Genomic DNA, 12117 nt, shown 5'->3' with positions numbered 1-12117 from the left:
AATCACTTCATTCTTATCCATGTACTTACATACATGTTGTTTAATAATTTGTTCAAAGATCTTTCCTGGTATAGAAGTCAGACTCACCGGCCTATAGTTCCCTGGGTCCACCTTCTTCCCCTTTTTGAAGATAGGAACAACATTTGCTCTTCTCCAGTCTTCTGGGACTTCTCCTGTTCTCCAAGAATTTTCAAAGATTATGGAGAGTGGTTCTAAAATTTCTTCTACGATCTCCTTCAGTACTCTGGGGTGTAATTCATCTGGACCTGGAGACTTGAACTCATTTATGTTAGCTAAATATTCCCTCACAATCTTTCTGTTTACAGATAACTTGGATTCCTCTATTCCTTTAAAAGGACAGTGAAGATCAGTTGATGTTACATTTTTTTTCTGAGAGAAAACAGATGCAAAATAGGAATTAAAAAGTTTGGCCTTCTCAACATCCTCTCTTACCATTTCTCCATTTTCATCCTGTAAAAATCCTATAGCATCTTTGACTTTCTTTTACTTTTGACATACCCCCAAAATCCTTTTTTATTGCTTTTGACATCTCTTGCAAGCCTTAATTCATTGTCAGCTTTAGCTATCCTGATACGTGCCCTACAGGATCTGCAGACTGCATTATAATCTTCTTTAGATATGCCTCCCTCTTTCCATTTAATAAACATTTCTTTCTTTCTTTTTAGCATGTGTTTAAGTTCTGTGTTCATCCATCCTGGCTTCCTTAAATGCTTCCCATTCTTCCTACTTTTCGAGATTGTTAACGATTGTGCTTTGAGAATCTCATTTTTAAAAATTTCCCATCCTTCCTGGACATTTTTGTCCTTAAGGACATCCAGCCATTGGATCCCTCCTATTCTCTTTCTGAGTCTCTTAAAATCTGCCTTTCTAAAATCTAACCTTGAAGTTTGAGTCTTCACATGTCTTCCTCCTCTAGTTATCCAAAATTCTATAATAGCATGATCGCTGCCTCCTAGGGTCCCAGCCACCTTTACCTCCTCAACCATTTCCTCCCTGTTTATAAGGATTAGATCCAAAGTAGCAGATCCCCTTGTTTTCTCCCCTACCTTTTGGAAGATAAAGTTGTCAGCAAGAGAGGATAAGAATTTGCTTGACCTGTTAGTTTTACTTGAGAGAGATTCCCAACAAATGTCTGGATAATTGAAATCTCCCATGACCACTACGTCATATTTTTTGGAGAACTTGGTCATTTGATACATAAAGAGTTCATCAATATCTTCAGCTTGCCCAGGTGGCCTGTAGTAAATGCCTACAATGATGTCCTTTCCGTTGTTCTCTCCTTGTATTCTTACCCAAACAGTTTCCACAGAACTCCCAGTCTCTGAAGCTTCAATCTCTGTGCAGATATACGCTTTTCTAACATACAATGCGACACCTCCTCCTCGTTTATCAAGTCTGTTTCTTGCAAATAAGTTGTATCCTTTTAGCCTTTTATTCCAATCATGTGTATCGTCCCACCAAGTTTCAGTGATTCCAATGACATCATATTTCTTTTCCTGCATTAGTAGTTCCAATTCTCCTTGTTTGTTGCCCATGCTTTGTGCATTTGTATAAAAACATTTTAGTTTGTGATTGGTTTCTCTTCCTCCCATATTTTTATTATTTAAATTGTTTTGTCTTTGTTCTTCCTTTCCACTTCCAGTAGCAGAGATCTCAATAGTATTTGTCAGTTGTATGGCTTTTTCTGGCCTTTTGCTTCCCTTCCCACATTGTTCTAGTTTAAAGCTCTCCTGATGAGTGTAGCAAGGCGACTTCCAAATACATGTTTTCCAGTCTTCGTAAGGTGCACTCCATCTCTAGCAAGTAGTCCATCGTATAGGTAATTCATTCCGTGATCCAGAAATCCAAATCCTTGTTGATAGCACCATCGACGTAGCCAGTTGTTCACCTGTAGAATATTATTCCACCTCATTGTTCCATGGCCATCCACTGGGAGGATGGATGAGAAGACCACCTGCGCTCCCAATTCTTTCACTTTCTTGCCTAAGTCTTCAAAGTCACTGCAGATGGTTACGAGGTCCTTTCTTGCGGTGTCATTTGTCCCCACATGTATTAGCAGGAATGGGTAGTGATCTGTAGTGTATAGTCAGTGTATACAATGCTGTCCTCTAGAACAGTCACACCAGTGATTGCTGATGTGACTGCACTAGAAGTGACCGAGATCGTCGTGGGAGACTGGATTATGTAATCACTGCTGACAAGTGAGGGATATGGTTGTTTTTTGTTTTTTTTTACAGGTGACAATGGCTTCAGCGGAAAGTTAGGTAAGTATACAGTGTTTTTTATTTTTAAATAAATTATTAAAACCATGTGTAATTTTATTTAAAATAAAAGACTTTATTCTGGCAGTGTCTTTATTTCAAACACTTTACTACGGGGTTATTAATGGGGTCGTTTTATAAACGCCCTCCATTTCTAAACTGGACTTCATGTCAGCTGCCAATACAAGACTGACATGAACCCCAACCCTATTACCCCACTTGCCACTGCACCAGGGAAAGTGGGAAGAGCGGAGGCTAAGAGCCATATTTGGTGCATCTTATGGATGCGTCAGTTCTGAGGCTGCTGAAAGCTTATATTATTAGCCTCAGAAGGGGCCAGGATCCATGGCTCCTTTTCTGGCTATTAATATCAGCCCGCAGCTGTCTGCCTAGCCTTTGCTGTTTAGATTTTATAAGGGGACCCTACGTCATATTTATTCTAGGGTCCCCCTGTAATCTATCCAGTAAAGGCTAAGCAAACAGCTGTGGGCAGTTATTAATAGCCAGGGAATATTTTTGGCTAATGGCCTGTTGCCTGGCTAGTAAAATCAACCCCCAGTGGGTGGCTTTTCCTCTGCTGGTTATGAATATGACGTGGGAGCCCACATCATTTTTTTATTGTAGCCTTTGTGCCCACGATCCGGACGCAGCAGCACTTTGGATGCAGCATATTTTTGCTGCGTCCAAAACGCTGCTTTCTATTGAACGCAGGTAAATCCGCAAGTGTTCACTGAACCAAGCGGATTTACAGCATTCAATATATTCTAGTGGTTAAATTTCTGTTGCAGAAACTAGTGACTCCGCAAGTGAATTTGACATGCTACGGTCCATGTCAGTGTCCATGGATGATACGCAGCCTCAGATGCACACATAGTGGACATGGGATTTCTAGAAATCTCATCCACTATGCTGTAACATCTGGCCGCTGCGGTTTTGACTCTGCATAAATACGCAGCATCAAACCAGCAGCATTTCCTGATCATGGGCACGTACCCAAACTCACCCGCAGCATGTCAATTACTGCAGTGGAGACGCTAGTTTCCGATGCAGATTTTGACTGACTGAAATGTCATTACATGCGGTGGAGTCGCATATACTGACAAAACAAGTGTAGTATCAGGATTAATGAGATTAGAGTTAATGGTTAATAGTCGTTGACACCTATCCCTAGCTTTAGTAATGAAGAGGTGTCAGGCAAACACCTTCATTACTAAGTAAAGAGTTAAATAAACACACACTGAGAATAAAACACTTTATTTGAAATAAAACAGACACATTCTTTAATCATTTAAATTAACGAATATACTCACCCCAAGTCCGACGGTAATCCAAGGGTTAAAGTGATGTCCCACGTTTCTTTTTTCAAATATCTTTATTTAGCTTCAAAAAGCATTCATTGCTGTTCGAAAACGCATCAAAAACAGACCAAAATTGTGAGAAGTAATTATCTGCTAATTTAATGTCCCTTTTTATGCTCTGGACACATTTTGGATAAGGGCACGTTTTCCAGCCAAGTTGTAGAATAAAGCAGAGATATAAAATCTCAAAATTAAACTTTTGTGTCCTGGGTCGGTGCCAGATACATTCCCACCAAGATATACTGTGTTGTCGTATGTAACAGATACACTGTGCAGACAAGATCATAAAATAAATTCAAATTTCAGACTGTACCCTAAAATTATTCAAACCCCTAAGTAAAACTCAGACCGGACCCCAAAATGAATTAATTCCCCAAATGAGACTACAAGTATAATATTTTGAAATAGATTGTCTACTAATCATCAGATGAAATTTAACTGATAGCACCGGTGCCTTGTGTCGAGCCCAGGGGATGGGGATGACTCGGCGCCCGGGCCTTGTTAATGGTGTTGGGGGATGTCGCGGTAGTCGGCTCCCGGGCCCGTACCCTGGGCCTCTCTTTAAAAGAAAAGGGTGGATAATTACGGTTATAAGTTCGTGACGCCACCTGTGGTGTCTGGTGAGAATCACCAGCGCTGCGGCAGCCCACTGAGGCCGGTGTTAAGGCAGCTTGCGTGGTATTGCTCCCCACAGGTGGAGCTAGGCCTCAGGGCAGCGGGGAAGAAAGGATGCAGGACAGATGGGACCCAGCTGGGTCAGAGCAAGAACAGGGACAGACACGATAGTCACTTCAGTACCTTTTACTGATGTTATTCAAGGCACAATCCGGAGCACTGTAGGGTGAAGGGTGCATATCAGGATCCTCCCCAGTGAGCGGGTATAGGGCCTCCTGTTTCTTGCCTTTGTGTAGTAAGTTTCTGACCTGCCTGGAGCTAGGCCTAACTTTGTCTCTGTCCTGCACCGGCTGACTTTGTGGTACGGCCTTCTCTTGGAGTGCACACTCCCATCTTGCGGGGCCTTCATGACTCCTGGCTCTGTTACGTATCAGCTCTTGGGTGATCCTGGGACTTGAAGTCCAGGGGTCTCCGATTGTCTCTACAGGGGGGTATACGACCCTGTAGACGCGGACCCGGTGTCCGGTATATGTTTTCTGGGGTGAGCTTGTACAGCTCCTCTGCCCCCGATGCTACTCACTCCTCTAGCCTTCGGCCTCGCTTGAGGCCCTCACTAGGCTATAAACACTAGCAGTTAGCTGGCTGCCTCTTCTGCCGCTCTTATGGCGTCGGCACACCTTAAGCTCACTACTCTGAGCTACAACTGAGTCTGCACTCCGCTCCACTGCAGGCTGACCTCTCTCAGGCTTAATTACTGCAGGACCTCACTCAACAGACTAGACTGAGCTCGACTCTGTATTCAGATCTGCACTTGCTGAACTCTCCAGAGGAACTGCTGCAGGAACTCTCTCAACAGACTAGACTGCCTAACTCCACCTTCCCTATCCGGGCTCCCTCTGATGGTCTGAGGTGGGAGGTGGAGGTGTGTGTATGCTGTGGGGGCCTCTTGTGGAGGAATCCGTTCATGCACCCCTCTAGGATCTGTGGCACTCGTGCGCAGCAGGGGCGCCACACCTTGAACTTTAGAAAAGTTGTCTAATTGTTAAAAAAGAACAAAAAAAAACAGGTTACAAATGTCATAAAATAGCAAAATAAACAATGGCCAGCTCTTCTTTGTCTTGGTGATCCAGCACTGACATTCTAATAGTTCTCCTAGTTTTTTCCCGGGAAAAACTTAAATCACAAAAAGCAATGGCTCTAGCATCACTATTGGATGTAGCAATCTTAAAATATCAATCATTTAATGAGTCTTGTACATGACTTAAGATGAGAAGCCAAACCAGAAACTCCATTTGCAGGCAAATGTTTTGAGGTATTTGCCTCTTCTCAGTACAAAGTAGGAAGTCAGAGGCCTGTCATCTAGCCAAATCAGACTTCCTGCTTTGCACTGAGGAGGGGCAAACACCCCGAAACATGTGTCTGCATATGGAATTTCTGGTTTGGCTTCTTATCCTAAGTCATGTGGTAATGCTCATTAAAAGTTTGACATTTACTTTTGGGATTGCTACTTCCAATAGGTGGCAATAGAGTTAAAGTCCTCTTCTTCTCTGAAGAAACTATTTGCATATCTAAATTCTCATAGAAGCACTGCATGGCCTATAAGTCTCCTTACACAGGCTGGGCACTCTCCACAAGCAAAAACGTTCCCCCATAAAACAATGTCAGAATTGCTGTTTTTTAAACCTCTTCTTAGGCTGGGTTAAAATTGAATGAACACCTATTTTTCCCACAATCGTGAAATTAATGTATATAACTCATCAAGCAAAATCAAGCCTTCATATAGATAGATCAACAGAAAACAAAACATAAAACAATCGTATTTTTATCTTTCGGAATGCGACAATGTAAAAATGAATAAAAATCATCTAAAGGGGTTAACATAATGTTTTTTTTTCTATTACTATTCTTCAGCTTGTTTTTCTTGCTATGTGAGAGGGTGCGCTATGTACTTATGTTTGACAGTCGCACAGCGCATCTATACATCCTGCTCTTTCTATAGCGTCAGCCTTAGCTACATTCTCGAACATTAATGAAACGTTTCCATTTTATGTCACCTTCCAGATTCTGTCATTACATAATGAAAACATTCAAAAGGTAAATACACAGTTCCTAAAAGCTTTCGATTTGTCGGGTATTTAGTCTGTCTTTGTGGAACGGCACATGTAAATGCGTTAATTCTCTCCACGGACAGAGCCCTGAAAGGAGGAACATTCAAAACCATGAAACGCTTAATTTGCTGCATTCAGCTTTTATGAAATAGCCGCTCTCAGTATGATGGAGGTTAATGCACTCACTATTACTGTACATGACAGAAGGAGCATTCAAACACTTTATACAAAAGAGCTATAAGAACAGTAAGTACTGGAAGAAAACCCTCAATTTTCAAAAAAACTCAAACAAAGGCGCACGGGTCAAAAATGATCTGTCGGTAGTAGACCATACAAGGATTAACAAATACAAAATGAAGACGTAAGGAGTCAAAATGTCCCCTGTTCACACCTGAGCGCCATTGGCCCTCCGAATCTACCTCAAATCACTGGAAAATTGGTCATGGCACTTTAATACTGGACTAGCACTCTTGTCATGAATATGTAATTTTTTTACCTGGTGTAAATGCCGCAGTTCTCCTGAATCTGGAGATGTTTTTCTTTTGTTCCTGCTCCTCTCCGTTCCTGAGATATGGCCCCTTCTCCCTTGCATATAAATCTAGTCTTGTTGGACAACTGGGTGGGGTCCATATGAATACACACAGAAAAGATTTGATGACCACACCCACTTGCTTAACAGTACTAGATTTACAAACAGGGAAGAAGAGGCCATATCTCTGGAATGGAGAGGCACAGGAGGAAAAGAAAACCATCTCCGGATTCAGGAGAACAGCGGCATTTACACCAAGTAAAAAAATAAAAATAAATTACATATTTAGGACAGAAGAAAGGTCCTCTTTAAGAGGTCCAAATACTAGTAATGATTGTGTAGCACCCTGAGGATTCGGCTGCTACAGGGGTATTGCACCTCAACCCAGAGGTGTGATATTCCACTCCCGGGTAAGGATGGAGTGTGGAACTGAGCTCAGTCAGCTGCATGCACTACACACATCCCATTTCCGGAGGACAGACCAATGGTACTCCCACTTAATAATGTGCAGGTACGACCGAGTCTGTCCTTGGCTGGAGTGGGAGGGGGGTGGAATATCCCAGTAGTGTAGGGGCAGATAGGGGGAGCAGTCTGGGTAGTGCTAGGAGCTCATTGGGTGCTGGTCACCTGAGCTCACACATAGAGGGAGTATATAAGGTGGGCACCATCTTAGATCAGGGTCGTCGGTCAGTATGTGAGAAGCAGTCAGTAAGTCTTTGCAGAGGAAGAGAGCAGAAGAGCAGAGCAGCCCCAAGGCCAAGAGTGAGAGAGGAGAGAGAAAGACCCAGAGGGGGAGAAAGAAGGAACTCTGAGAGCCCAAACTAAATCAAAGGGTGAAGAGTTGGCAACAGGGTACCGGATCCCAAGCTGGCAGAGGCTACAGCACACCTTAGCCAGGAACCGGAGGCTGTGGGCAGAATCTGCCACGGCCACCCACTATATCCACCCGGAAGGCAGACCACGCATAGGGTCAGGGAACCCAGAGACAAGGGTTCACCAACAAGAGGCCCGAGGGAGCCGGACATAGGTGGATCCCTGGTGGGGAAGGCCAGAGACGAGGACAGGACAGAAAGGGAGCTCAGGACCACGCTCCAGAACTACTTGGGGGTTGGCCGAGTCCAGGACCTGGTGGAGGCAGCACGGCTCGGGTGGTCACTCAAGGCCGGAGTGACCGGTACAAGAACAGCAGTAAGTAAAGAACCCTGAACTGCACAACCCGACTCTGACTCTCATTACCATCTTCCCTGCACTTCCACAACCACCATCCTCTGCACCTGACCCCCTGAGGCTATACCCCTCCCGTTGGGGGTTATACTACCTAAGCTGCACTCACATCATCAGCCTCAGTGGACCCTGCTGCAGCGGCGGCCGTACTGACCGCAATTCAACGGGTGGTGTAGTCGACATAAAGAACTTTAGTAACATCAGTAAGGACTGCCACACACTGAGCTTGACACCCTGGGCACGGACCGGGTCACAGCCACTCGGAGACTACAACCCCCATCTGATCCGGCTCCGGGTATCCCTAACAGCACTGGCCCAGGGGGTGCGTCAACTGCATTTATGTCAAATTAAGAACTGCTTATATTAGCTATAAAGTAGATATTTTTGGGGATTCACGCTATTTCTTATGACAACTCTGTCTGGCGAAATCACAAGAAACTAATTTTCCAAATGGCACTGGACATAAGGAACTTCCAGAAGTTCCATATCATCATGGCAGTGGGACTTGGAAAATTAAAAGAAAAGATGTAGGAAGATGGAGGATTAGCCAAAGGGAGGTTGCCTCAATCTCAAGGTCAGAAAGTCTTGTGATGATGCTCTAGGCCTATGGGAGGCAATCAAGCCAAGAATAGGACCAGCCAGAGTGACTTTTCAGGACAGCGGCTCCACCCCTGTGACTTATTACTGTCATATGAATACAGAGTTCAAAATTCTCCTCATTTATCCTGAATCTTTCAGAAGACAGAAGATCCTCATTGTGAACCTGTCACAGTCCTAAAAAGCAGGATGGTGGTGGTTTGGAGGGTCTAAATCCTGTTGATAGGTTTCCATTTTTCCACCCCCTGAATGTTGGTTTGGATGTCAGAGTTCCATCCGAAGATGAAGTATCCCAATGTCATCCTAAAGAAATCCTAAAACTAGGGCATCTAGGACATTTTGGCAGGTTTTTGTAGTGTTTGGAAGATTTGCCAACTTTTTTGGGAATGCAGGAGGTCTTCCCTTTTCCAAAAGCTCCAGTAGAGTGACGAGTCACCACATATTCCCTTAGAGGGTTTTTTTCAGGTTTGTGATGAAAGTCTGCAGTCATTCCATGTAACTGCAGACTTCTGAATCGTAACCATGTGCTGTGCCGTAAACGAGAGAGGGCGGCCACTTTCCAACTGGACGTGTTCAGCCTCACTCAATACAAGTGAACTGTTACTGCAGACTTTCATCATTATCCTGGAAAAACCCTTTAAGGCTCATCTGCTCCAGATTTCACTGTATACTCCCAAATGCTTATTATGTTTTTTCTCAAGGACACACTCCAGGCAATTGATATACCGTATTGTGCCTAGTGCCGGGCCTGAGGGCGGGGCATGGCCATGGCGTTCTCTCGGCTCAGCCCCCTCAGGCACTGCGCTAGAAATAATATAGTGTATCAGTTTAGACTTCATAATAGTAAAAACAAACCCCTTAGAAACAATCAAATGTCTAAAGTCACCTCCGTAGAAACAGCCTCATATTTCTGCTAAAACCAATAGATACAACATTGGAATCCTTGAGTTCTTTTGACATTCCACTAGGAAGGTCACAATTTATTCGCCCCTGTGGGGGCTGTAGACATCTCGTTTTTTTATCTATTTCACTTACGAGCCACATAGTAATGTCTAGGGCTGGGGTATGAGCTAATAAAAGTACCAAATTTATCAGCATTAGATGCCACTAAAGGTCATTACATGACTATATTATGCAATTTATGAATTATTTTGTGCATAAATTGCTCTACAACAATTACCTGTTAGCAGGCACTGCGCACTTTGTTACAAGTTTTATTTTAAGGGGTTAAACTGGATCCACAATGATCAGGGGTTAAAGATGCACAGGTTGCACAAACTGAGACTTTGACCAGTGGAATCATAGTGCCCTGAAATCACCTGTTTGTTCATCACAACTATCAAGAGTTTACGCCTTCAAAGGATTAAAACCACCAAGTTGTGTCTAAAAAATATTGAAAATTTTGACTAAGTTCCTTTTTAATACAAAAGTATACAAAAATGATAATACAAATAAATCCAATTATTATGACCCCCAGTGGTCAGCCTTAATCTGTGGGGGAATTTGAGGATATGATACAGCAGTGCATTGAGTCTATGCTTTATGTAGGTCTGAATGAAGGACTAATCTTTTAACTTAGAATGCCCTAATGTGGTATTTAATGGGTTTTCTACACCAGAACAATGGCTAGCCCATCATAACTTGTTTCTTATCCACAAGATACATCCACAAGACACAGTAAATGTGGCTCTAGAGCAGAGCTGGGCAAACTGTGGACCGTGGACTACATCTTCTCCAGTCCAGCCCGTGGATCGAGACAGCCAAAGGGCTAAAACTGTGGCCCAAGGGCCGCTCCATGCCGCTCCACTGCACGTCCGCCGCTGCCCACTCTCATTGCTATCTGCATCATCGTGATGCTTTTTTTTTTTTTTTTTTTACTTCATTCACTGTATGGAGGAAATATTTGGATATTTTGGAAGGTCAGATTTGTTTCCGATGCAGTGACACCACACATGAATACTTTTTTTAAAAAAATAAGAAATAAACTTTATATAATTGGAAAAGTACAAACAATTTTTTTCTGGATTTAGTTTTTACTATTTTTATACTTAAAAAAATGTAAAAAAAAAAAAAAAAGTTTGAAAAAAGTGAAAAAAATTCCTAAAATGCCTAATGCACTGAAACTCAAAAGTGATCACAGGTTCAAGTCCCCTATTATGACTTAAAAAAAAGTAAAAAAAGAATAGTTGAAAACTTCATAAAGTATAAAAAGAAAATCTATATAAAAAAAAAATCCCACTTTTCCAACCCTATAGTTTTATTTTCTTTCATTTTTTTTTTAATTTTTAAAAAGTATTCATATTTTATGTCACTGCGCCTGAAAAAAAAAGTTTCCAAATATCTCAATAGATCCTACAGTGAAAGGTGTGAAAAAAAAAATGGCAGAATTTCTATATTCTAATTCATTTATGTAGTGTGATTAAAACCTAAAACGTTTCCCACAGTAAAAAAGATAAAAATTAACAAATTTTTAAAAAATCATACCATGGAAAAATATTTAAAAAATGTTGTCACTTGAAGATGGAAAAAAGAAATTAAAAAAAAAAAAAAAAGGAAGGGGAAAAATAAAGATAAATGGTCAGTCAAGAAGGGGTTAAGAGAAAGATACTTGTGTAGGTAGCAAAGATCTTTTATTATTGGAGCAAGTCTCTTCCTGTCCTTATCTTATCTTTTTTATTTTTTTATTTTCGGCATACAGCAATCAAATGGATGAGAGGATGATGATTGCCGGCTCCAGACGAGACGCCGTCCTGCCTGCTGCTCTATAGGGTGCGAAAAACAGCGGCCAATTCTGCATACATAAAACAACTGATCTGTATCTGAATGCACCCGTCTTGTATTTTACATCTATTGCTTTCATCTCGACGACGCAAGCTACTTCCGATGGAAGTTAATCTTAAAATGTAATTAAATTTTTTTAGGTCTTTAAATTGCAAACCTGCCCGTCGTATCTCCAGCTCCGCGCAGCACGTCCGTAACTAAGAAATCAATTCCTGGCGAGTAAGAAGGAATGATTACCCATTCCGGAATGCTTCTCAATGCTTTAGTACTTGCCTTACAATATCCAGACAAGCAAATAATGCGCTCATTAAATTGTTATTGTATTGTTTAGCGTATGGGATCACCTGCTTAAGTCCCAAGCGGTACACCAGTATTCGGTCCACGGCGTCCGGGTTCATCTGAGTCCATTGTAAGCCGTAGGAGTAGACACTGGCTTTGCTTTGCCATAGAGGGTTGTAGGTATCGTAGTAGAATTCGGGGGGGTATGCCTTCCCTGGATAAAAATACATACAAAGGGACAGTGTTATATGTGCACACACAGAAACAAACTATACAAAAATTTGTGTCGTTTTAGCCTGGTCTTAAAATGCCCAGAATAGATCTCCACCAGAGTTGGAGGTGTC

At 42.2% G+C, this 12117-nt stretch overlaps 1 protein-coding gene across 2 annotated transcripts in view; it reads right to left on the bottom strand.

Moving 5' to 3' along the window:
• The window catches only part of MDGA2 (MAM domain containing glycosylphosphatidylinositol anchor 2), an 819067-nt gene that overhangs the window by 75626 nt on the left and 731324 nt on the right, over positions 1-12117 (bottom strand). For both annotated transcript variants that reach the window (XM_073638570.1, XM_073638571.1), the window contains exon 10: positions 11839-11987. In XM_073638570.1, coding sequence (XP_073494671.1) covers positions 11839-11987 — 149 coding nt within the window. The remainder of the gene's footprint in view (positions 1-11838; positions 11988-12117) is intronic.

Source organism: Phyllobates terribilis, unplaced genomic scaffold, assembly GCF_046119375.1.
Source record: "Phyllobates terribilis strain yellow unplaced genomic scaffold, ASM4611937v1 Scaffold_7__3_contigs__length_470593459, whole genome shotgun sequence".
NCBI lineage: Eukaryota > Metazoa > Chordata > Amphibia > Anura > Dendrobatidae > Phyllobates > Phyllobates terribilis.
The sequence above is the reverse complement of the archived record's forward strand: the minus strand, read 5'-3'. Positions and strand labels throughout refer to the sequence as shown.